The 27,105-nt window shown below is 44.5% G+C and overlaps 1 protein-coding gene across 2 annotated transcripts in view; it reads left to right on the top strand.

Moving 5' to 3' along the window:
* Window positions 1-27,105, top strand: part of abcb6a (ATP binding cassette subfamily B member 6 (LAN blood group) a) — a 164,680-nt gene that overhangs the window by 57,147 nt on the left and 80,428 nt on the right. For both annotated transcript variants that reach the window (XM_078403249.1, XM_078403248.1), the window contains exons 9-15: window positions 2,869-2,934; window positions 4,659-4,784; window positions 5,693-5,769; window positions 11,994-12,057; window positions 13,999-14,084; window positions 19,334-19,391; window positions 21,789-21,893. In XM_078403249.1, the coding sequence (XP_078259375.1) occupies window positions 2,869-2,934; window positions 4,659-4,784; window positions 5,693-5,769; window positions 11,994-12,057; window positions 13,999-14,084; window positions 19,334-19,391; window positions 21,789-21,893 (582 nt within the window). The remainder of the gene's footprint in view (window positions 1-2,868; window positions 2,935-4,658; window positions 4,785-5,692; window positions 5,770-11,993; window positions 12,058-13,998; window positions 14,085-19,333; window positions 19,392-21,788; window positions 21,894-27,105) is intronic.

The raw sequence follows: 27,105 nt of genomic DNA on the forward strand, positions 1-27,105 counted from the left end.
TTGGAGTGATATTGCAACAATGAAGTTGGGAGGTCATGTTGCACTTGTATAAGATGCTGGTGAGGCCGCATTTAGAGATCCGTGTTCAGTTTTGGGCACCATGTTAGAGGAAAGATGGTGTCTTTCCCTTATCATGTATCTATACACTGTAAATGCATCGATTGCAATCATGTATTGTTTTTCTGCTGACTGGTTAGCACACACCAAAAGCTTTTCACTGTACCTCGGTACATGTGGCAATAAACTAAACTGAAGTGAATTGAACTCGAGCTCGAAAGATTGCAGAGAAGATTTACAAGGATGTTGCCAGGACTCGAGGGCCTGAGCTATAGGGAGAGGTTGAGCAGACTAGGACTCTATTCCTTGTAGCGTAAGATCTTTTAGAGATGTACAAAATCACGAGAGGAACAGATCGGGAAGACACACAAGAGTCTCTTGCCCAGAGTAGGGCAATCTGAGGGGTAACTTTTTCACGCAAAGTAGATGTATGGATCAAGCTGCCGGAAGAGGTAGTTGAGGCAGGTACTATTGCAATGTTTAGGAAACATTTGGACAGGTACATGGATAGGACAGGTTTCGAGGGATATGGACCAAACACAGGCAGGTGGGACTAGTGTAGATGGGGCATGTTGGCCGGTGTTGACAAATTGGGCCGAAGGGCCTGTTTCTACGCCGTGTCACTCTGTGACTTTATGAAGCTTTCTTGCAAAATCATGAAGTTTCTGCACAAGGACTATAACATAGAAACCTAGAAAATAGGTGCAGGAGGAGGCCATTCGGCCCTTCGAGCCAGCACCGCCATTCACTGTGATCATGGCTGATCATCCACAATCTGTAACCCGTGCTTGCCTTCTCCCCATATCCCTTGATTCCACTAGCCCCTAGAGCTCTATCTAACTAAAAAAAACCACGCGATCACGGGAAGAACGTACAAAAACTCCGTACAGACAGTACCCGTAGTCGGGATTGAACCCGGGTCTCCGGCGCTGCAAGCTCTGTAAGGCAGCAACTCTACCACTGCGCCACCGTGCTGCCCAACATCACAGGGTATTGATCAGTTACAATACTCCTGGCCCTAGAATCCGTACACTCACACTCTTGTCCTCATTTAATTGGCTGTAAAAGACCTTTGGGAAGTTCTGACATTGAGAAGGTCTTTCTCGGCCCTTTTAAGAAGCAATCCAATGGAATTATCAGTAGAGTGGTGCGTGTTGAAGGAATGGAAGACAACTTAATTATTCCTCATTCCTTTTCAGGCTCTTTATATCCTCTTCCCAACTTGCTAACCTATCTAGTTTTAGCATTAGTAAATCTGGCTACAGTACATTCGGACCTTCAACCAAGTCTTTTAGATAATTGGAACCCCAACATTGATTCCCACGGCACCTTACTGATAGTCAATGCAAAAATGAACCACTTACTCCAGTTCTGTTTTCCATAAGTTAGCCAATCTTCGAAACGTGCCATCATTTTGTCCCAATCCTGTGTACTCGTATGCTGTGATTCTTGTGGCATCTTCTTGAAAGCTTTCTGCAAATCCAATATCCACCCTGTTGCATTCTAAAGACCTCCAGTATGTTTGCTGAACATTATACTGTATGCCTGATGTAGCTCTGGCTAGGAGTACCGAATCACCGTTCACCATTCCATATCCTGTTTCGCATTCTTCTTTTAATATATTCTTGGATTTAACTGGTTAGTCCGCACATTGTTTGTATGCAAACGTTCTATGCCTGATTTGCCTATTTGACAATTGACTTATTCTGGGAATTATTCCATGTTTGAAGAATGGGAACATTACGTTAGTGAGATAAGGCTCTGCATGAACCCATGGTAATTTTCCTTCTCCTTCTTTCTCACCCTGGACACACACACACCATGACATTTTGGAGTGCTGAATATTACTTTACAAATACACCTGACAGCATCAACCAAATGAATATTGATTTAGTTTAATGAATATTGATTCAGTCTGAAGAAGGGTCTCATCCATCAGTCTGAAGAAGGGCTCGACCCTAAACGTCACCCATTCCTTCTCTCCTGAGATGCTGCCTAACCAGCTGAGTTACTCCAACATTTTGTGATACTATTGATTTAGTTTAGTTTAGAGATACAGTGCGGAAACAGACCCTTTCGGCACACCGGGTCTGCGCCGATCAGAGATCCCCGCACATCAACACTATCCTGTACCCACTCGGGAAAACTTTTACATTTTACCAAGCCAATTGACCTACAAACCTGTGAATCTTTGGAGTGTGGGAGGAAACCGAAGATCTTGGAGAAAACCCACGCAGGTCACGGGGAGAACGTACAAACTCCGTACAGACAGCACCCATAGTCAGGATTGAACCCAGGTCTCCGGCGCTGCATTCGCTACCATTGATAAGGCAGCAACTCTACCATTGCGCCACCGTGACCGCCCTTCACGGTGTGGAAGGGCTCTCTAACTTTCTCTAACTTCAAATAACCCTTGCTTTCCCTCTCTCTCTGTACCTCCCCTATCCTAGTTCTCCGACTAGTTCTAATGTCCTCCAGATTAAACATTACTGATTGTATACCTTGTTGTCACCTTCCCCTCAGCTAACATTGAACCATTCTACTTTTTCTTATCACCATCTGCTTTGAACTGTTGTTTTCACACCTTACCCGTCCGTATCTCTCGACTCTCTCTCCCCTGACTCTCAGTCTGATGAAGGGTCTCGACCCGAAACATCACCCATTCCTTCCCTCCAGAGATGCTGCCTGACCCGCTGAGTTAATCCAGCATTTTGTTGTCTGTCAAAGGCATTTGAATTTCCCTTTACTAGTGTGGACCTCATTTTATCTAACGTGCACTGCTGACGCCACAGTATCTTCCTTATCCTCCAGGTAAAATACTACAATGCTGAGAGTTACGAGGTGAACCGTTATAATGATGCCATCCTGAAGTATCAGGTAAGAACATCAGAATCGTGGTAAATCTGCAAAATGGTTCAACTCTTTCATTGATTTAACTCTTGATAATGCCACAACGTTCTTGCCCTCAGATCTGCACTTCGACCAGCTCCTGGTATGGAGGATTACATTGCTTCCATCATATGGGTTGGATCTGTGTTGAAAATTGAGAAATTATTGAATCTGGACGCAGTGCTTTTTTTGTAGCCAAATAGTACCAGTCCACTATTGGCCCCTGTCCATCAATATAGTGTTTAGAGATGCCAGTACGCCATACCAGCGCATGCTGCCACATATAAAGGACGACAAAATTCCCAGCAGAAAGGTTGCTTCCACAGAGGGATAGAAACATAGAAAATAGGTGCAGGAGGAGGCCATTCGGCCCTTCGAGCCAGCACCGCAATTCATTGTGATCATGGCTGATCATCCACAATCAGTAACCCGTGCGTGCCTTCTCCCCATACCCCTTGATTCCACTAGCCCCTAGAACTCTTATCTATCTTTCTTTTAAATTCATCCAGTGAATTGACCTCCACTGCCCTCTGTGGCGGAGAATTCCACAAATTCACAACTTTCTGGATGAAAAAGTTTTTTCTCACCTCAGTTTTAAATGGCCTCTGCTTTGTACTTAGACTGTGGCCCCTGGTTCTGGATTCCCCCAACATTGGGAACATTTTTCCTGCATCTAGCTTGTCCAGTCCTTTTTATAATTTTATATGTTTCAATAACATCCCCTCTCATCCTTCTAAACTCCAGTGACTACAAGCCCAGTCTTTCCAATTTTTCCTCATTTGACAGTCTCGCCATCCCAGGGATTAACCTTGTGAACCTACGCTGCACTGTCTCAATAGCAAGGCTGTTCTTCCTCAAATTAGGAATGCTTCTACAGAATGGAAAGCTCAGGCCAGCTGCATAGTCTCAGGAAAAGGATTTGGCCATATAGGGTTGAGAAGAGATTAAACTTTTTAACTTGGAAGGCAGGGAACTTTGGAATTTTCTACCCTGGAGGACAAACATTGAGCATAATCTGCCTGGATATTTGGATATGAACTATATTATGTTCAGTTTTGGTCATCCTGCTATAGAAAAGATGTTAAGCTGGAAAGACTGCAGAGAATATTTACAAGGGTGTTGCCAGGACTTGAGGGCCTGAGTAATAGTGAGAGGTTGAGCAGGCTAAGACTTTATTCCTTGGAGTCCAGAAGGCTGAGGGCTGATCCTATAGAGGTATATATAATCATGAGGGGAATAGATAGGGTGAATGCACACTTTTACCCAGAGTAGGGAATCATAGGTTTAAGGTGAGGGGCAAAAGATTCAGCGATTAAAACGATTCAACCTTTTCACTCAGAGGGAGGTAAATATGTGGACGAGCTGCCAGTGGAGCTGGTTGAGGCAGGTCTCCAAAAAGACATTTGGAGAGGTACATGGGTAGCAAAGGTTTAGAGAGATGTAGGCCAAGCACGGGCAGGTGGGACTAGTGTAGATGGGGCATCTTGGTCGGCATAGGAAAGAAAGTTGGGCCGATGGGCCTGTTTCTGTGCTGTATGACTCTCAATGTAGTTGAGGTAGCTGAGAGATGAGTAGACTAATTATGGATAAAGAAAATGATCCAAGTGCCTGATTATCACTGTGTGAGTTTGAATATAGCATGTTCGATTCACTCATTCTGGATTGTGAACCTGAATCTGCTGCTCATACCTTTCGATGTTACTCCTCTTTAGGTAGCAGAGTGGAAAACTGCTGCAAGTCTCCCACTTTTAAACCAAAGTCAGAACGTGATCATTAGTCTTGGGCTGCTAGCTGGATCCCTGCTCTGCGCCTACTTTGTCACAGAGAAAAGGTTTCGGGTAAGTAGCACCTTCCTGCCAGTCATGGAAATATGTGGCATAGACGCAAGCCCTTCCACCCCTCATGGAGGGGAACGGAATACTTTATTGTCACGTGTGACTAGGCACAGTGAAATGCTTTGCTTGCATACTCAATGTATACAAATGATCATGATCATGTGCAGGAAAAAACTGCAGATGTTGGTTAAAATCGAAGGTAGATACAAAATGCTGGAGTAATTCAGCGGGTGAGGCAGCATCTGTGCAGAGAAGGAATGGGTGATGTTTTGGGTCGAGACCCTGCTTCAGACTAAAAAGGGTCTCGACCCGAAACGTCACCCATTCCTTCTCTCCAGAGATGCTGCCTGGCCCGCTGAGTTACTCCAGCATTTTGTATCTTTTTTTTTTTTTAGAGATACAGCGCGGAAACAGGCCCTTCGGCCTACCGGGTCCGCACCACCCAGCGATCCCCGCACATTAACACTATCGTACACCCACTAGGGACAACTTTTACATTTGCCCAGCCAATTAACCTACAAACCTGTATGTCTATCTACCTATGATCATGATCATGCTAGCTGTAAAAGCTCTACTGACTAATCCTATCCTCCAGCTTCCAGCCTGTAGCCTTGGAGATAACAACTCACCAAGTGTATGTGGTGAGTTTCTGCCGCCTTCTACCCGTTCAGGTACCCTAGCCATTCCCTGGATGAGAACATTTCTCCTCAATTCCCCTCTAATTCTTAAACTGTGGAAGGGTCGGGAGTACAGACTTGTATTTTATACATTTATTTTGTGTACATCGTGACCTGTCGCACCTAATCTGAGAAAACATTGTGCACTCACTTGCTTAGTCCCACAGGTCATGTTATTAAAAGTCTCTCAGCATTTTAAATAATGCACCTGATTGCCTTTCTTTTTCTACACAGGTCGGTGACTTTGTCCTGTTTGGAACCTACATCATTCAGCTGTACACACCACTTAATTGGTTTGGGACCTATTACAGGTAAGTGGTCTTGGATATTGCCCTATACCTCAGGAACCCTAGTCTTTCCTATGGGAACCTTCTTCCTTTGTTGCAATTGCGTTTTACTGCGTCAGTTCAGTTTAGTTTATTGTCACGTGTACCGAGGTACAGTGAAAAGCTTTTGTTGCATGCTGAACAGTCAGCAGAAAGACAATACATGATTACAATCAAGCCATTCACAGTGTACAGATACATGATCAGGGAATAATGTGCAAGATAAAGCCAGTAGACAATAGACAATAGGTGCAGGAGGAGGCCATTCGGCCCTTCGAGCCAGCACCGCCATTCAATGTGATCATGGCTGATCATTCTCAATCAGTACCCCGTTCCTGCCTTCTCCCCATACCCCCTGACTCCGCTATCCTTAAGAACTCTATCTAGCTCTCTCTTGAATGCATTCAGAGAATTGGCCTCCACTGCCCTCAACTTACGATGGGGTTACATTCCGAGAAACCCATCGGAAACCGAAAATTTTGTAAGCCGAAATGCATTGAATACACGTGAACACGTGGCGGGAAGCGAGTTGCGGCTCGCTACGGGTCACTGCCGTTTGCACCATCGCAAAGTCGAAATATCGTAAGTCGAAGCATCGTAAGTCGGGGAGTATCTGTAAAGTCCAATCAATAATAGTCCGAAGGTCACGAATGAGATAGATGGTAGTTCAGGACAGCTCTCTGGTTGTGGTAGGACGGTTCAGTTGCCTGATAACAGCTGGAAAGAAACTGTCCCTGTATTTGGAGATGGTGCGTTTTCACACTTGCCCAATGGGAGAGGGGAGAAGGGGGAGTGTTTGCCATGTTTCTCACCATTGCCCCCACTGCCCAGATTTCCACAGTGCACTCCATCTCTGTGTTAACCCCCTGACACAGCTGAGTGTGACCTCCCTGCCAACTCCCACTGCCCCAGGCACAGCTAAGCAGTCAGTCTGAAGAAGGGTCTCGACCCGAAACGTCACCCATTCCTTCTCTCCAAAGATGCTGCCTGACCCGCTGAGTTATTCCAGCATTTTGTGTCTACAGCTAAGTACTCGCTCACATTAAAGGTTTATGCTTTTGCTTTCTGTTTTGCTTTATGCTTTAATACTTTTTGTTATTCTGCATAACTCACAAGAATGTAGCAAACTAAAATAGGAGCGTGCAACGTGGCCTCTTGTAGTTTAGTTTAGAGGTACAGCGTGGAAACAAGCCCTTCGGCTCACCAAGTCCACGCCGACCAGCGATCCCCGCACACTAACACTATCCTACTCACACTGGGGACAATTTACCGAAGCCAATTATCCTACAAACCAGTGCATCAGGTAGATAAGGTGGTCAAAAAGGCTTTTGGCACTTTGGCCTTCATCAGTCAGAGTATTGAGTATAGAAGTTGGGAGGTAGACACAAAATGCTGGAGTAACTCAGCGGGTCAGGCAGCATTTCAGATGAGAAGGAATGGGTGACGTTTCAGGTCGAGACCCTTCTTCAGATTGAAGAAGGGTCTCGACCGGAAACGTCACCCATTCCTTCTCTACTAAGATGCTGCCTGACCTGCTGACTTACTCCAGCAATTTGTGCTACCTTCGTTTTATTCCTACACATAGAAGTTGGGAGGTCATGTTGCAGTTGTATAAGACGTTGGTGAGACCGCATTTAGAATATTGCGTTGAGTTCTGGGCACCATATTATAGGAAAGATATTGTCAAGCTTGAAAGGGTTTAGAAAAGATTTACGAGGCTGTTGCCAGCACTAGAGGGCGTGAGCTATAGGGAGAGGTTGAGTAGGCTGGGTCTCTATTCCATGAAGTGCAGGAGGATGAGGGGAGATCTTATAGAGGTGTACAAAATCATGAGAGGAATAGATCGGGTAGATGCACAGAGTCTCTTGCCCAGAGTAGGGGAATCGAGGATCAGAGGACATAAGTTCAAGGTGAAGGGGAAATGATTTCATAGGAATCCGAGGGGTAACCTTTTCACACAGAGGGTGGTGGGTGTATGGGTGGGTGTGTGGAACAAGCTGCCAGAGGAGGTAGTTGAGGCTGGGACAATCCCATCATGTAAGAAACGATTAGACAGGTACATGGACAGGACAGGTTTGGAAGGTTATGGACCAAGCGCAGGCAAGGGGGACTAGTGTAGCTGGGACATTGTTGGCTGGTGTGGGGCGAGTTGGGCCGAAGGGCCTGTTTCCACACTGTATCACTCTGAATATCTTTGGAGTGTGGGAGGAAACCAGAGCTCCCGGAAAAAACCCACACAGGGGTTTTCACGGGGAGAATGGACAAACTGTACAGTCAGCACCTGGTCGGGATCAAACCGGGATCTCTGGGGGTGTAAGGCAGCAACTCTACTGTTGCGCCATCGTGCCGCCCAATTTGAATTGAACTGAATCGAACAAACCTGAAAGCATTTTTTTTCAGCGGGCTATGAGGCTTCCTCCTACCTGTGGCTGGGTTGAGGTAGAGAGGTTTTGAGCACCAGTGGTGAAAATTTAATCGCGTTGGGGTATTAATATTGATTTCTCAAATTTCAAGTACCCCTTTCTTTCCCTCTCTCTCCATCCTTCCCCCACCCTAGTTCTCCAACTAGTTTCACTGTCTGAAGAAGGGTCACTGCCCGAAACGACACCCATTCCTTCTCTCCAGAGATGCTGGTGTCCCGCTGAGTTACTCCAGTTTTTTTTTGTCTATCTTCAGTTTAAACCAGCATCTGCAGTTCCTTCCGACGCACCTCTGATTAATTTTACTGATTGGATGCCTTCTCCTCAGCTAACAATGATTCTACATTTCCTTATAGTCTTCTTTGATCTGTCCTTTTCACACCTTACCCGTCCGTATCTCGAGTCTCCCGCTCCCCTGACTCTCGGTCTGAAGAAGAGTCACGACCTGAAACGTCACCCATTCCTTCTGTCCAGAGATGCTGCCTATCTCGCAGAGTTACTCCAGCACTCTGTGTCTATCTTCGGTGAAAATCTAATGTGCAGGCACGAATCCCTTAATGTGGATTCCAGTCATTGCACCATCTGCAGTGAGCTCAGTGACCTCCCAACTGACTGTAACTCAGTATGGAAAGTGGAGAAATGGTGAGAAGTAGCATGAATTGATCCCTTCACTGGGGTGAACTGCGGCAGTCTGTAAAACACATTGGGACGCAAGCCCAGAGAGGGCTTTTATTTTGTTTATTTCATCAATGTAACCGGTCGCCGTGGCAACCACGGGATGTTGTTTCAGAAGCAAATGTGTTCACCATCTGTCCTTCTGGTCTCTATCACAACCAGAGACCAGCATGGGAACTGTGATCATTGACTCCGACGCAGTTGGTACCTGGTTGGCAGACTGCATAGTTCATCTTGGTGGTGTAGTACAGATAATGTACTCATGAGGTCATAATTGACGGCAGTAGAATTAGGCCATTCGGCCCATCGTCTACTCTGCCATTCAATCATGGCTGATCTATCTCTCCCTCCTAACCCCATTCTCCTGCCTTCTCCCCATAACCTCCGACTAAGGGGTTGGACACGTTAGAGGCAGGAAACATGTTCCCAATGTTGGGGGAGTCCAGAACAAAGGGCCACAGTTTAAAAATAAGGGGTCGGCCATTTAGAACAGAGATGAGGAAAAACTTTTTCAGTCAGAGAGTTGTAAATCTGTGGAATTCTCTGCCTCAGAAGGCAGTGGAGGCCAATTCTCTGAATGCATTCAAGAGAGAGCTAGATAGAGCTCTTAAGGATAGCAGAGTCAGGGGGTACTGATTGAGAATGATCAGCCATGAAGAATGGCGGTGCTGGCTCGAAGGGCCGAATGGCCTTCTCCTGCACTTATTGTCTATTGTCTATTAACTAATCAAGAATCTACGTATCTCTGCCTTAAAAATATCCAATGACTTGGCCTCCAAGCCGTCTGTGGCAAAGAATTCCACAGATTCACCACCCTCTGACTAAAGAAATTTCTCCTCATCTCCTTCCTAAAAGAACGTCCTTTAATTCTACTGCTTTAATTTGTACTACGGCATCTGTAGGTAGTTACTGTACTTATTTTTGAGGCTGCATCTGACCAAGTATAACCGGTGTAGCTAGGAGTGTAATGCTTGCTTAGTTGAGTGCAGCTTAAACAGCACCCAAGAGGTTTAACACCATTCCAGTTAAAGCACCCCATTGACCCCACTAAGCATCCAGACCATCCACCACTCACCAATAGACAATAGGTGCAGGAGGTGGCCATTCGCCCCTTCAAGCCAGCACCGCCATTCAATGTGATCATGGCTGATCATTCTCAATCAGTACCCCGTTCCAGCCTTCTCCCCATACCCCCTGACTCCGCTATCCTTAAGAGCTCTATCTAGCTATCTCTTGAATGCATTCAGAGAATTGGTCTCCACTGCCTTCTGAGGCAGAGAATTCCATTGTGTCGATCTCATATAGGTGTCTAAAATCGTACGTCCATCTGTTCTAGGAGCAGGATTAGGCTATTCGTCCCATCGAGTTTACTCCACCATTCAATCATGGCTGATCTATCTTTTACTATCAACCCTATTCTCCTGCCTTCTCCCCATAACCCCTGACATCCTTAATAATTAAGAATCTGTTCGTCCCTGCTGTAAAAATATCCATTGACGGCCTCCACAGCCGTCTGTGGCAATGAATGCAATGAATTCCACAGATTCACCGTCCTCTGACCAAAGAGATTCCTCTTCGTCTCCTTTTTAAAGGTATGTCCTTTTATTCTGAGGCTATGGCTTCTGATCCTAGACTCTCCCACATGAGGGGAATAGATAGGGTGAATGCACAGTCTTTTTTCCAGGGTTGTGGAATCGAACAGCTGGAGGCTATGAGTGTAAGGTGTGAGGGGAAAAATTCAATAGGAACCTGAGGGGCAACTTTTTCACTCAGACGGTGGTGGGTATATGGAACGAGCATATGGAAGTGGTTGAAGTAGATAAATAATAATTTAGATAGGTACAAAGTTTATAGGGATATTGCCCAAACTGGGGCAAATGGGTCTAACTAAGGTGAGGCATCTTGGTCACATAAACAAGTTGGACAATGCTGTATGACTGCATTACTCACTGTAGAGGGGCAAGTTCGTGCAACATTGACAGAGGTATTTTTCAGTTGAAATTATAAACTAAGGCCCCGTTGAAGCGAAGACTTTGTGGTGTTATTTGAGAAGCAGGAGTGTCCTTGGTTCTGGGGCCAAGATTTAACTCTCTGCTGAAATTTCATAGCTGTTTGCCTGGTCATTTATCTCATTGCCTTTTGTGCAAGTTTGCTGTGCGCAAATTAACTACTTTTTCACATAGCAACATTACTGCATTCCCAAAAATATTGGTTCTAAAATGCTTAAGTATGTCTTAACGGTCCTGCAACTGTGTCTTTCTTTCTTGGTCATACTCTTCTATATGGTACAGCTACTTCTTGTGGTAAACAGATGCATGACAGGAGCTTGTAAGTGCAACTTAATTCGAGGTTGAGAGGAGTGGTCTTATTGCACAGAGCGCCTTGCAGTTGAGAGAGAGTATCAAACCCTCTCACAAAAGGTTGACCATCTTGGTAGCTACTCCATTTATACCTCATGCTGCCTCGGCAAGGCCAGCAGCATAATCAAGGACCAGTCTCACCCCGGTCACTCCCTCTTCTCCCCTCTCCCATCAGGCAAAAGGTATAGAAATGTGAAAACGCACACCTCCAGATTCAGGGACAGTTTCTTTCCAGCTTTTATCAGGCAACTGAACCACCCTACCACAACTGGAGGGCAGTCCTGAACCATTATCCACCTTAACGGTGACCCTTGGATTATCTTTGATTGGATTTACTGCCTTTACCTTGCACTAAACATATTTCCTTATCATATATCTCTACACTGTGAATGGCTCGATTGTAATCATGTATCGTCATTCCGCTGACTGGTTAGCACTCAACAAAGGTTTTCACTGTACAGGTGCTCCTCAACCTATGATGGAGTTACGTTCCGAGAAACCCATCGGAAACCGAAAATATCGTAATTCGAAATGCATTTAATACACCCGATCATGTGGTCAGAAGCGAGCTGCGGCTCACTATGGGTCGTTGCCGTTTGCACCATCACAAAGTCGAAATATCGTAAGTCGAAGCATCGTAAGGCGGGGAGCATCTATACTTCGGTACACGTGACAATAAATTAAACTGAATTTCTTCTTTCACATGGATCCTTGAGGTTTTGCAATGGTATAATTGTCTGTTATCATCCTCCAGGATGATCCAACGTTCATTCATAGACATGGAGAATATGTTTGATATATTCAAAGAGAATCAGGAGGTGAGTCGTTTGATTTCTTTTCCATCTTAAATTAATCTGATTTTAAGAGGTAACACAAATACAGCCTGACCTTCAAGGCATTTCCAATATTTTCTAATTTTGTTTTAGGTTTTCTGCATTTGCATTTTTTAATATTTCTAATTTGAATGAAGATTATATTATTGTCATATGTACCGAAACAGAACAATGAAATTCTTACTTGCAGCAGCACAACAGGTTTATACTCAATAGATAATATAATGAACAAATATGAAAAAAAGAAATTCAATACATAAAAAACTTAACATAATTAAAGAAGGATCTCGACCCGAAACGTCACCTATTCCTTCTCTTCAGAGATGCTGCCTGTCCTGATGAGTTACTCCAGTACTTTGTGTCTACCTAAGTGGGGGACCTCATTGAAACATACAGAATAGTGAAGGGCTTGGATAGAGTGGATGTAGAGAGGATGTTTCCACTGGTGGGAGAGTATAGGACTAGAGGTCCTAGACTCTCAGATTCAAAAGACTTTCATTTAGGAAGGAGATGAGGAGAAATTTATTTAGTCAGAGGGTGGTGAATCTGTGGAATTCTTTGCCGCAATAGGCTGTGGAGGCCAAGTCAGTAGATATTTTTAAGGCAGAGATCGATAGATTCTTGAATAGTATAGGTGTCAGAAGTTATGGGGAGAAGGCAGGGGAATAGACAATAGACTATCCTCCTTTATATTATTGGCTAGTTTACCCTCGTACCTCATCTTTTCTCCCCGTATTGCCTTCTTAGTCATCTTCTGTTGCTCTTTAAAAGAGTCCCAATCCTCTGGCTTCCCACTCTTCTTTGCTTTGTTGTACTTCTTCTCTTTTATTTTTATGCTGTCCTTGACTTCCCCTGTCAGTCACGGGTGCCTCTTACTCCCCTTGGAATCTTTCCTCCTCTTTGGGATAAATTGATCCTGCAACTTCTGCATTATTCCCAGGAATACCTGCCATTGCTGTTCCACCGTCTTCCCTGCTAGGGCCTCCTTCCAGTCAATTCTGGCCAGCTCCTGCCTCATGCCTCTGTAATCCCCTTTGCTATACTGTAATACTGACACTTCCGATTTTCCCTTCTCCCTCTCAATTTGTAGAGAAAAGTATGGGTGACGTTTCGGACCTTTCTTCAGCGTCTGAAAAAGGATCCCGACCCGAAACGTTATCCATCTTTTTTCTCCAGAGTTGTTGCCTGACACACTGAGTTACTTCAGCACTTTGTGTCTATCTTAAATTTAGAGCATTCTTTGCTGCACATTTTGACCCAGTTTAAAGTGAGCAGCTCAAAATAATGTAGTCTTTTACCCAGAGTAGGGGAATCGAGGACCAGAGGACATGGGTTCAAGGTGAAGGGGAAAAGATTTAATAGGAATCCGAGAGGTAACTTTTTCACACAGAGGGTGGTGGGCGTATGGAACAAACTGCCAGAGGAGGTAGTTGAGGCTGGGACTATCCCATCATTTAAGAAACAGTTAGACAGGTACATGGATAGGACAGATTTGGAGGGTTATGGACCAAGTGCAGGCATGTGGGACTAGGGTAGCTGGGACATTGTTGGCCGGTGTGGGTGAGTTGGGCCGAAGGGCCTGTTTCCACACTGTATCAATCTATGACTCTGAGTCATAGTCATAGAGTCGTACAGCATGGAAACAGGCCCTTCGGCCCAACATGCCTATGCCGACCACAAATGCCCTAGTTGCACTAGTCCCCCCGCCCACGTTTGGCCCATAATCCTTTAAACCTTTCCTATCCATGTACCTCACCAAATGTCTTTTAAATTGTTATAAGAGGTGAGAATTGTGCACAACAGAAACCATCCATTTGGCTAAGTTGGAGAAGGCACGGATTTGGGCGGACGGGAGAGAGCATCAGATATAGAGAATAATATTTCAAAAGAACTGTAAATTGAAAATGATTACTACATATCTTGCAGATTACTGATGACGTCAATGCAGCAAATCTCGACTTCAACGTCGGAAAGGTGGAATTCGACGAAGTTTATTTCAGCTACGTGGATGGGTACGTACATTAATCATGTGAATGAAGACAAGGAGTCACAGATGCTCAAAAACAGCATCAGAAATAGTCTGCAAAAGTTAATGGAATGTTATTTTTTACTCTAAGTGGTCTGGAATACAATGGGGATGAAATTACACCTCAACTATTTAAAAGCTTGATCAGACCCCATCTGAAGTAAATTCCTTCATAGCTGTAGTTGTAGCTGAAGCTGTAGTTTTGCTGTACTGCTTTGAAACAGGCCCTTCAGCCCATCTTGCCCATGCCAATCAAGTTAACATTCCAGGCAAGTCCCATTTTCTTGCATTTGCTCCTTGCCCTCTAAACCCTTTCTATCCATAGTTCTGTCCAAATATCTTTTAAATGTTGTAATTGTATTCATTGGCAGCTCATTCCAGATCCGGACTAACCTGCCTGAAAAAAGAGTCCCTGAGGTCACTCTTAAATCTCTCCCCTCTCACCTTAACCCTATGGTCTTAGAATCCTCTGCCCTGGCAAAAAGACTGTGAGCGTTCACTTTATCTGTGCCTCTCATGATCTTATACACCTCAATAAGGTCACCCCCAGACCCCTACCCTCCAAAGAAGAAAATTCTCAGCCTATCCAATCTGACCCTATAACTTCTTCTTATCGAATCCACATCGCAAGATTAGAAATTGTTCAGCCAGAGCTGAACGCACTTCTCAGCATCTTCAAACAGTTGCGTCTTGTGCTTCTTGTGCGTGGTGGTGGAAACAGGGCCGTGACGTGAACGCTCTTTCCTTGACCCCTCCCCATAACTCAACCCCAGGTAACATCCTAATGAATCTCGTTATATTCTTTCCAACTCAATGACCTTCCTATAGCTGGGTGACCAGAACACAGTGATCTCACCAACTACACGTAGTAATATTTACAATAAACTTGGATGTATATTCCATTGACTAATGGAATATACCTAATTGAGGTATTTAAAATGCTAGTTAGATTTGATCTTTGGGTGGTTAATCTGTGGAATTCATTGCCACAGAAGGCTTTGGAGGCCAAGTCAATTAATATTTTTAAGGCAGAGATTGATAGATCCAGAATGAAACCGATAAGCACTTTTTCCACTTTTAAAAGTAATGGAAATCTGGAACTCTGCTCCAGAAGAGGAGGCAAATCACATTGGTCAATAGAACCTTTCAAGACTGAGATTTATGAATGTTATTTTCTCAGTAAAATATATCAAAGGAGATGGAGCAGCAGCAGGTGGCAGATAAACAATGACCCAATTAAATGGCAGCTGTGGGTAACCAACTCCTGCTCCTAATATTCTAAATCACAGCAGTATCTTCTGACATGGCAAATGTGATTCTTTTTACTTTGCCTTTCTTTTAATTTCCTCAAACTACAGAGTCCAGACATGATCTGGTTTTGCTTTTGTAGCCTGCTCCAATGTCCTCCTAGTGGCAACACCAGAATTGATGAGCATCGAACTGTACAGGTGCTCCTCAACTTACAATGGGGTTACGTTCCGATAAACCCATCGCAAACCGATAATATCGTATGTGGAAATGCATTTAATACACCTGATCACGTGGCCGTAAGCGAGCTACGGGTTGCTGCCATTGCCCAGCGTTTGCACCATTGTATAGTCGAAATATCTTAAGTGGAAGCATCTTTTGTCGGGGAGAATCTGTAGCTTGTAGTTGGATCTAGTCGGAAGAGCAAATTCCCATTTTGTTTTTGACTATTTGTACTTATCGTGCAGTCTGAATCCCACTTAACTTTTCAGCCTTTTAATTATTTAATGCCCCGTAAGAAGTCAAATTAATGGAAGCCCCCACTCCCATTTCCTGACCTAGGCTTGCAGTGTTGTCAGTCCAGATAGTAATTAGGATGCTTCACTTTGCCCTCGACCCTAGGGTAAGAAATAGCAATGCTTTCTGCAGCAAACTTCTTAAGGCACTTCACACAGCAACTGAAAAATGTTGGCGCCGAGCCACATAAGGAGATAATTAGAGCAGCTTACAGAAAATTTGATCAAAGTGGTAGCGTGTTTGGAATGGGGCGACAAGTAGAGACGAGGGTGTTCACAAGGAGATGTGGGCTAGAGCTAGAGGTCTGAGCTATAGGGAGAGGCTGAGTAGGCTTGAACTCTATTCCTTGGAGCACAGGAGGATCCGGGGTGATCTTATTGAGGTGTATAAAATCATGAGAGGAATAGAATGGGTAGACGCACAGAGTCTCTTGCCCAGAGTAGGGTAATCAAGGACCAGAGGACATAGGTTTAAGATGAAGCTGCCAGAAGAGGTAGTTGGGGCAGGGACTATCCCAACATTTAAGAAATAGTTAGATAGGTACATGGATAGGACAGGTTTGAAGGGATATGGACCAAACGCAGGCTGGTGGGACTAGTGTAGCTGGGGCATGCTGGCTGATGTGGGCAAATTGGGTCGAAGGGCCTGTTTCCATGCTGTATCACTCTGACTCTTAAGTGGTAATTTCAGAATTATAAACCTGAGCCATCAAAGGAGAAGGGTTAAAATTCTGTCGTGATCAAGGCACGGTAGCGCAGCGGTAGAGTTGCTGCTTTACAGCGAATGCAGCACCGGAGACACAGGTTCGATCCTGACTACGGGTGCTGTACTGTAAGGAGTTTGTACGTTCTCCCCGTGACCTGCGTGGGTTTTCTCCGAGATCTTCGGTTTCCTCCCACACTCCAAAGACGTGCAGGTATGTAGGTTAATTGGCTGGGTAAATGTAAAAATTGTCCCTAGTGGGTGTAGGATAGTGTTAATGTATGGGGATCACTGGGCGGCACGGACTTGGAGGGCCGAAAAGGCCTGTTTCCGGCTGTAGATATATGATGATATGATGATGATGAATATTGGGAATCCTAATACCCAGGAAGTTTATGGGGCTAGAGGAACTTTCAGCAATAAGAGGAAAAAAGGCAGCCAAAGCCTTATAGAATGGTACAGTACAGTTGTACACGTCCATGCCCAGCCTTTGCTCATGTACACTAATCCCATTTGTTATGCCAACATTGCATTAATCATTATATCATTAAGCTGAAAAGAATGCAGAGAAAATTTACGAGGATGTTGCCAAGACCCGAGGGCCTAAGCTATAGGGAGAGGTTGGGCAGGCTAGGACTTTATTTCTTGGTGTTCAGGAGACTGAGGGGTGATCTTATAGAGGTGTATAAAATCATGAGGGGAATTGACAGGGTAAATGCCCAGTGTCTTTTACCCAGGGTAAGGGTATCAAGGACAGAGGTTTAAGTTGAGAGGGGAAAGATTTAATCGAAACTTGAGGGGCAGCTTTTTCACACAAAGGGTGAATGAATGAATACTTTATTGTCAGAATGGCAGGCAGTGACTAGTGAGGTGCCGCAAGTCTCGATGCTGGGACCCCAATTATTTACAATATATATTAACGATTTAGACGAGGGAATTAAATGTAACATTTCCAAGTTTGCAGATGACACAAAGCTGGGTGGCAGTGTGACCTGCGAGGAGGATGCCATGAGGCTGCAGGGTGACTTGGATAGGTTGGGTGAGTGGGCAGATGCAGTATAATGTGGATAAATGTGAGGTTATCCACTTTGGTGGCAAGAACAGGAAGGCAGATTATTATCTGAATGGTGTCAGATTAGGAGAAGGGGAGATGCAACGAGACCTGCGTGTGCTTGTACATCAGTCACTGAAAGTAAGCATGCAGGTACAGCAGGCAGTGAAGAAAGCTAATGGCATGGTGGCCTTCATTGTGAGAGGATTTGAGTTTAGGAGCAAGGAGGTCCTACTGCAGTTGTACAGGGCCCTGGTGAGACCGCACCTGGAGTGTTGTGTGCAATTTTGGTCTCCTAATTTGAGGAAGGACATTATTGCTCTTGAGGGAGTGCAGCGTAGGTTCCTGGGATGGCGGGACCGACATATGATGAAAGAATGGGTCGACTGGGCTTGTATTCGCTGGAATTTAGGATGAAAGGGGATCTTATAGAAAGATATAAAATTCTTAGAGAATTGGACAGGGTAGATGCAGGAAAAATGTTCCCGATGTTGAGAGAGTCCAGAACCGGGGGTCACAGTTTAAGAATAAGGGGTAGGCCATTTAGGACTGAGATGAGGAAAACCTTTTTCACGCAGAGAGCTGTGAATCTGTGGAATTCTCTGCCTCAGACGGCAGTGGAGGCTGATTCACTGGATGTTTTCAAGAGAGAGTTAGATTTGGCTCTTGGGGAGACTTGATTGGATCATGGGAAGAGTAAAATAGGATTATTGTGGGATTAGTGTAAAAAGGGGATTCTGACTGAAAGATTTAAACATCTCAATTGTTTGAAATTGAAAACATTAAAAGTTAACAATAATACAATTTGATGACCATAACAATATCAGAAGATGATTGTAAAGGTCCATTGAGCCGTTGCTAAACTTTGCTGTTCCTATTCTAGGGCAATGTTTCACAGGAGAAGCAATACAGAAATGAACATGGGTAGACACAAAATGCTGGAGTTACTCAGCGGCTCAGGCAGCATCTCGGGAGAGAAGGAATGGGTGACCTTTTGGGTCGAGACTGAATTCCTTCTCTCCAGAGATGCTGCTTGTCCCGCTGAGTTACTCCAGCATTTTGTGTCTACCTTCTATTTAAACCAGCATCTGCAGTTCTTTCCTACACAGAAATGAACATGATTTTCAATCCATAAACAAGGATACATTCCGATCTCCATTACTTCATTGCGGACATTAGACTTTGTCTCCTGAACTGATGTGCTACAGTGCTGAGAACTATATTCTGCACTCTGTATTGTTCACTTTGCTCCATCTATTGTACTTGTGTTTGGCTTGCTTGTATTCATGTATGATGTTCTCTGATTTATGTAGGAAGGAACTGCAAATGCTTGTTTACACTGAAGATGGACACAAAATGCTGAAGTAACTCAGCGGGACCGGCAGCATCTCTGGATAGATTCCTTCTATCCAGAGATGCTGCCTGTCCCACTGAGTTACACCAGCATTTTGTGTCTTCGGTGTATTCTGATTTGTTTGAACAGCATGCAAAACAAAGCTTTTCACTGTACCTTGGTACATGTGACAATAATAAACCTAAACCTATTCTAATCTCGCCAATTAAAGAACATTTCTACGGTATGATGGGCTTGAATGAAGCATTTGTAAGTTGCCTGTAAGTTTGCAAGTCCCAAGGTTCATTGAATAGTGGTCGTATCCTTCATTTTACTTGCCGAACATTGTGAATACAAGTTGTATTTTGTTTCTTTTCTCTTGCAGTCGCGAAATCTTGAAAGGCATATCATTCACCGTTCAACCTGGACACACGCTGGCCCTGGTGAGTTTGCTGCAGTGTTCTAGCCATGTATTACTTGGTCCAGTCACACCACACTGATTCAGATCAGACTGGTTTATTGTCATGTACACCAGGGGGCAATGGAATTTCTTGTTCATGTGAAGCTCACAGGGTAAACAGTGTAGTATGCGTACAATAATGGCAGATACAAAGATAAATAGAACAGCAAGTGCAAAGCAGAAGAATGCTGCAAGATTATATCAAAAGAACATTCTCAATCTTTTGTCTCATCGTTGTTGATCCAGTCAACAGCGAAATCATCGGCGAACTTAAAGGTCGAGAATTTTATGTAATCATACAGCACAAAAACTGTCTCTTCAGGCCAACTACCCATGCTGACCAAGATGCCTATCTACGCTGGTCCCATTTGCCAGCATTTGACCCATATCCCTCTCAACCTTTCCTATCCATGTACCTATCCAAATGTCTCGTAAATGTTGTTATTGTACTGTAAGAAAATAACTGCAGATGCTGGTACAAATCGAAGGTATTCACAAAATGCTGGAGTAACTCAGCAGGTCAGGCAGCATCTCAGGAGAGAAGGAATGGGTTATTTATTCACAAAATGCTGTAGTAACTCAGCAGGTCAGGCAGCATCTCAGGAGAGAAGGAATGGGTATTTATTCACAAAATGCTGGAGTAACTCAGCAGGTCCGGCAGCATCTCAGGAGAGAAGGAATGGGTTATTTATTCACAAAATGCTGGAGTAACTCAGCAGGTCAGGCAGCATCTCAGGAGAGAAGGAATTGTACTTATTGTAGTTATTGTAATTATCTTCATATTTATCTAAGTTAGACACAAAATACTGGAGTAACTCAGCGAGTCAGGCAGCATCTCTGGAGAGAAGGAATGGGTGACATTTCGGATTGAGACTCTTCTTCAGACTGATGTCAAGGGAGGGGGCGGGACAAAGATAGGATGTAGTCAGAGACAGGAAGACTGGTGGGAGAACTGGGAAGGGAGAGGGAAAAGAGAGGGAAAGCAGGGACTATCTGAAGTTAGATAAGTCAATGTTCATACCACTGGGGTGTAAACTACCCAAGCGAAATATGAGGTGCTGTTCCTCCAATTTGCACTGGGCCTCACTCTGACAACGGAGGAGGCCCAGGACAGAAAAGTCAGATTGGGAATGGGAGGGGGAGTTGAAGTGCTGAGCCACTGGGAGATCAGGTAGGTTAAGATGGACTGAGCGGAGGTGTTCAGCGAAACGATCGCCGAGCCTGCGCTTGGTCTCGCCGATGTAGAGAAGTTGACACCTGGAATAGCGGATACAGTAGATGAGGTTGTAGGAGGTGCAGGTGAACCTCTGCCTCACCTGGAAAGACTGCTTGGGTCCTTGGATGGCGTCGAGGGGGGAGGTAAAGGGACAGGTGTTGCATCTCCTGCGGTTGCAGGGGAAAGTGCCTACACATATTCCTTTCTTGGTTGGACAGTCCACATCCTGTTTCAAGAAACCCTCTTGGGATGCACCTCACTAATTCTACCCCATCTCAGCCTTTAGCACTGAGCAATTCCCAGCCAATATTGGGGAAGTTAAAGTCACCCACCAAGACAACCCTGTTGCTTGCACATATGTTTTAAGATGTCAAACACCTCTTTTATTGTAATACAGATTATCCTCACGACATCTCCATTTACTTGTAAAAAAAAGATTTATTCTGGCAGTGAAATCATTTTGTGATTTAAAAAATTCACAAACTGAAATCTTCCATGTAGTTGTAAACCTTGCATGACCCCCACCCCAGTAGAAGGAGATCTCACCCCTGATGGAAGAAGCCCTTCAATAGCTGACCAAGTGGAGTACCACCTTATAACCATTGGTGCTGATAATTACTATCAGTTGAATTAACTCAACTCTTTATACTTGGTGTACCAGTCAGAATCATCAGGACTGCCATCATTACCACAAACCTGTAGGGATTTAGAGAAAGTTTCTCCAGGGAATGGATGAATGAATAATAATTGTGTCCATACAAGTTTTAGTTTGTTAAAATTAACTCAAAGATGGAAAATAATTATGGCAACATGGCATGCCAGCCCAGTTAATGGAAAAAGCTGGCTTTTACACTAAACAGTTTATAAATACCTTAGACCAGTGCTTCTTAAACTGGTGAATGGTTCACCCAAGGGTGAATGAAACTAGAGGGGTGCATGAAGGGTGAATGACTTAATATATATAAAATTACACACAAGGGAGAATAAGATGAAAATTACCAAAAAACATAAGAAAATTTAGTCGAGGGTGAATGAAATTTTGTGATAAAGACTCAAGGGTGAATGAGTTTAAGAAGCATTACCTGAGACATACCGTGTAAGTATAGATGATATAGCTGTGGACATACTGTATATTCTAAATTTCCTTTCTTATATTTTGTTCAGGTTGGACCCTCAGGCGCAGGGAAAAGTACTATCATCCGTCTCCTCTTCCGGTTTTATGACATCAAGGGAGGTTGCATTAAAATTGATGGCCAAGACATCTCAAAGGTAAATGGGATAAGAAAGTAAGAAATAGAAGTAAGAGTACTTTGCAGAGTTGTGGATGTAGCCTAGTCCATCGAACAGAACAGACTTCCCACTATTGACTCCATGAGGGCGGCACGGTAGCGCAGCAGTAGAGTTGCTGCTTTACAGCGAATGCAGCGCCGGAGACTCAGGTTCGATCCTGACTACGGGTGCTGCACTGTAAGGAGTTTGTACGTTCTCCCCGTGACCTGCGTGGGTTTTCTCTGAGATCTTCGGTTTCCTCCCACACTCCAAAGACGTACAGGTATGTAGGTTAATTGGCTGGGTAAATGTAAAAATTGTCCCTAGTGGGTGTAGGATAGTGTTAATGTACGGGGATCGCTGGGCGGCACGGACTTGGTGAGCCGAAAAGGCCTGTTTCCGGCTGTATATATATGATATGATATGATATGATCTATCATATCATATATATACAGCGCGGAAACAGGCCTTTTCGGCCCACCAAGTCCACGCCGCCCAGCGATCCCCGTACATTAACACTATCCTACACCCACTAGGGACAATTTTTACATTTACCCAGCCAATTAACCTACATACCTGTACGTCTTTGGAGTGTGGGAGGAAACCGAAGATCTCGGAGAAAACCCACGCAGGTCACGGGGAGAACGTACAAAACTCCTTACAGTGCAGCACCCGTAGTCAGGATCGAACCTGAGTCTCCGGCGCTGCATTCGCTGTAAAGCAGCAATTCTACCGCTGTGCTACCATGCCGCCCTTCACACTGTCTTGGAAAAGTAGCCAACATGATCAAAGACTTATCCCACCCCGGACATTCCTACACCCTGTATTTTACTAGACTTGTAGATTGAGCGGGTTAATTTACGAGACAAAATAAGACTAATAACGTTAAGCTGGTGATCTCTGAGTCATTCAAGATGGTGAGGAAGCTTAATGGTGTAGATATTGTGGGGAAGGTTCCCACAGTGGAGAAGTGTAGAGCTATGGGCATTGTAATGGAAAAGACATTTAAGACTGAGATAAGAGAACATTTCTTCTTGAAGTTTGAAATTCTCTGCCTCCAAAGACTCTAGATGCTGCGCCATTGAAGACATTCATGGCCAAGACAGATGTTTGGAATTTAGGTGACGGAAAAATGGAAATGAGACCAAGAATCACGTCATTCCTAATCTTGTATAGGAAGGAACTGCAGATGCTGATTTAAACCGAAGGTAGACACAAAGAGCTGGAGTAACTCAGCGGGGCAGGCAGCATCTCTGGAGAGAAGGAATGGATGACATTTCAGGTCGAGACCCTTTTTCAGACTGCAGTAGGGTCTAGACCTGAAACGTCACCCATTCCTTTTCTCCAGAGATGCTACCTGTCCCAATGAGTTACTCCAGCATTTTGTATCTATCATCCATAATCTTATTGAGAAGCAGGGCAGGCTGGAAGAATCATAAGACCTACTTCTGTTTCTATTGTTTATGTTCTTACAGTTTAGTAAATGAATGAAAGAGCATCTTCATTTAGAAGAACATCTTGCCGAAATCTGTAACTCGTAAAGAATGCTTGTTGAAATGTCTGGGTAAAACCGATGTTCCACTGTTTTTGCCAAGAGTTTGGTCTTGTAGTAATTGGTGCTTGCAAGTCGTGCCAAGCTGGACATTCTGAAAAATATGCTAGAACATTCTCCCATTGTGCAATGCCCAAAGCACTGGAAGCAGAGGAACAGGTCCCGCACATGCAATGATCCAGTAAGGCTTTTCTTCTCTATTCTTTCATCATTCCAGAACAGACACCAATCAGCCAAAACATTATGACCACTGACAGGCGAAGTGAATAACATTGATTATCTTGTTACAATGGCACCTATCAAGGGGTGGGATATATTAGGCAGCAAGTGAAGTCAGTTCTTGAAGTTATTCAAAGTAGACATACCTTGAGGAGAAAGTCGCAGTGGAGCAACAGGTAGTGTAAGAAAATAACTGCAGATGCTGGTACAAATCGAAGGTATTTATTTCACAAAATGCTGGAGTAACTCAGCAGGTCAGGCAGCATCTTGAAGTTGATGTGTTGGATGCAGGAGAAATGGGCAGGAGTAAAGACCTGAGCGACTTTGACAAGGGCCAAATTGTTATGGCCAGACGACTGGGTCAGAGCATCTCTGAAATGGCAAGGCTTGTGGGGTGCTCCCGGTCAGCAGTGGTGAGTACCTACCGACAGTGGTCCGAGGAGGGACAAACCACAAACCGGCGACAGACAGGGTGTTGGGCGCCCAAGGCTCATCGATGCGCAAGGGCAACGAAGGCTATCCCGTCTGGTCCGAACCGACAGAAGGTCGACCGTGGCACAAGTCACAGAAAATGTTAATGGTGATCACGGGAGGAATGTGTCACAATACACAGTGCATCGCACCCTGCTGCGTATGGGGCTGCACACGGAGGACCAACAGCATATTAGGCAGGTGGGCATAATGTTTTGGCTGGTCGCTGTACGTTGGGCAGTGTTTGAGGAATAGGATGGAAGATAATGACTGGAGGGGTCAGTGGGTGAGGGCATAGTGAGGCAGAGGGGATACTAATGAGTTTGGAGTTTTGAGGAGAACAAATGGGGTGGGGTTGGCATGGACAGTGGAGGAGATGAGAAGGGAAACTCTTTGAGGAAGATAGCCTGGATCTTGTAGCGATCAATCTTCCAGTTAAAAACTGCTCCAATTTTTGACCATTAGCCTTGTGCGTTGTACATGAATTGGCATCATTGTGTATGTGCAGCGACCTATCCAGATTAAGAGTCAATGTATTGTCTGCGTCTACTAGTTAAAATTCAGTTGGCATCCTAGGTTCTACACTGTTTCTTGAAATGGTTAAGCACTGGGTTAGGAAATAAATAATTTTCTCTTGTAAATTGGCATGGCACAAGATTACACACCAGGGAACCACTTCTGTTTCACTTTCCATCCGTTACCCTTCTATCCATTTTGCTGGTTTAAGGGAAAATAATTTCCATTGCACCTTTTTAAATTCCTTTCAGGATTTTCCAAAGCACTTTACATTGTATGAAATACTTTGGAGGCTCTGTTGCTGTGGAGAATTTATGTGCAACATTTTTTCAGTTTCAATTTTTTGCTTGCTAGCCAGTCAGCAGAATGACAATATATGATTACAATCGATCCATTTACAGTGTATAGATACATAATAAGGGAATAACGTTTAGTGCAAGGTAAAGCCAGCAAAGTCCGAACAAGGATAGGCCAAAGGTTATCAAAGAGGTAGATAGTAGTTCAGCACTGCTCTCTGGTTGTGGCAGGATGGTTCAGTTGCCTGATAACAGCTGGGAAGAAACTGTCCCTGAATCTGAAGGTGTGCGTTTTCACACTTCTGTACCTCTTGCCCGATGGGAGAGGGGAGAAGAGGGAGTGACCGGGGTGAGACTGGTCCTTGATTATGCTGCTGGCCTTGCCGAGGCAGCGTGAGGTATAGATGGAGTCAATAGAAGGGAGGTTGACACAAGATGCTAGAGTAACTCAGCGGGTCAGGCAGCATCTCTGGAGAGAAGGAATGGGTGATGTTTCGGGTTGAGACCCTTCTTCCTCCTGCCCTCCGATATCTCTTCGTCAATAGAAGGGAGCTTGGTTTGTGTGATGGTCTGGGCTGCGTCCACAATCCACTGCAATTTCTTGCGGTCTTGGATGGAGCTGTTCCCAAACCGTGCTGTGATGCATCCCGATAAAATGCTTTCTATGGTGCATCTCCCACAAGTAGTAGTACAGTGATGGCAAATAGTATTTTTATTATATTGGTGGAGGGATAAATATTGGCTAGGTCTCTGGAGATAAATTGGCTGGTCTAATTCAGAACAATGCAATCAATCTTTTGACTAAAAGTCAACTTCCCTGAAAATAGAAACATAGAAAATGGGTGCAGGAGTAGGCTATTCGGCCCTTTGAGCCAGCACCGCCATTCAATATGTTCATGGCTGATCATCCAGAATCAGTACCTCGTTCCTGCTTTCTCTCCATATCCCTCGATTCCGTTAGCTCTAAGAGCTAAATCCAACTCTCTCTTGAATACATCCAGTGAATTAGCTTCCACTGCCTTCTGTGGCAGAGAATTCCACAGATTCACAACACTCTGGGTGAAAAAGTTTTTCCTCATCTCAGTCCTAAATGGCCGACCCCTTATTCTTAATGTGGCACCATTTCGAAACTGCGCTCAAGCATCAGCTGAAGTTTATGGACTGAAAGTTGAACTGAGAGCCTTCTCAATCAGAGGCAGAAGTGTTATTAACTGGACCACAGCTGATACTTGGAGCTGGCAACAATAATGTAATTGGATTCTTTGAGGTTTGCATGTCTTGAGTCTGCTAACAACTGAATAAGTTGCCCTGTTTCACACTATCGATTCCACAGATATACAACAGCAATGACATCATTGATATTTAAAGTATTCATGTAAAATCTGCTTAATTTTGGTTCGTGTTCATGTTATAGGAACAAAATTAGGCCATTCAGCCCATCACGTCTACTCCGCCATTCAATCATGGCTGATCTATCTCTCCCTCTCAACTCCATTCTCTTGCCTTCTCCCCTTAACCCCTGACACCCATACAAATCAAGAATCTATCAATCTCCACCTTAAAAAATATCCATTGACTTGGCCTCCACAGCCTTCTGTGGCAATGAATTCCACAACTTCCCCACCCTCTGACTAGAAATTCCTCTTCATCTCATTTCTAAACATACGTCCTTTTATTTTGAGGCTGTGCCCTCTGGTCCGAGACTCTCGCACTAGCAGAAACATCCTCCCCACATCTACTCCATCCAGGACTTTCACTATTCGGTAATGTTTCAATGAAGTCCCCCGTATCCAAAATCCAAAAAAAAAAATCCAAATCCAAAATAGCTTTATTTGTCATTCGTACAGAACGAGATTACTTAGCCAGCAGTACAAAAAACACAAGACACAACCCCAACACAAACATCCATCACAGTGATTCCAAACACCCCCTCACTGTGATGGAGGCCAAAAACTTCCCCTCTCTCTTCCCCCCATGCCCCTCCCACGTACAGACAACTCGACCCCTACCGAGGCGACCGACCCGCACAGCCCCCGCAAGGAGATGGAAAGTCCACGTGGCCGAGCTGCACCGGGCGCTGTTCAGTCCCGCGGCTGCGCCGCACCGGGTGCTGTTCAGTCCCGTGGCCGCGCCGCACCGGGCGATGGAAGGCCCCGCG

This window comes from Rhinoraja longicauda, chromosome 8, assembly GCF_053455715.1.
Source record: "Rhinoraja longicauda isolate Sanriku21f chromosome 8, sRhiLon1.1, whole genome shotgun sequence".
Classification (NCBI taxonomy): domain Eukaryota; kingdom Metazoa; phylum Chordata; class Chondrichthyes; order Rajiformes; family Arhynchobatidae; genus Rhinoraja; species Rhinoraja longicauda.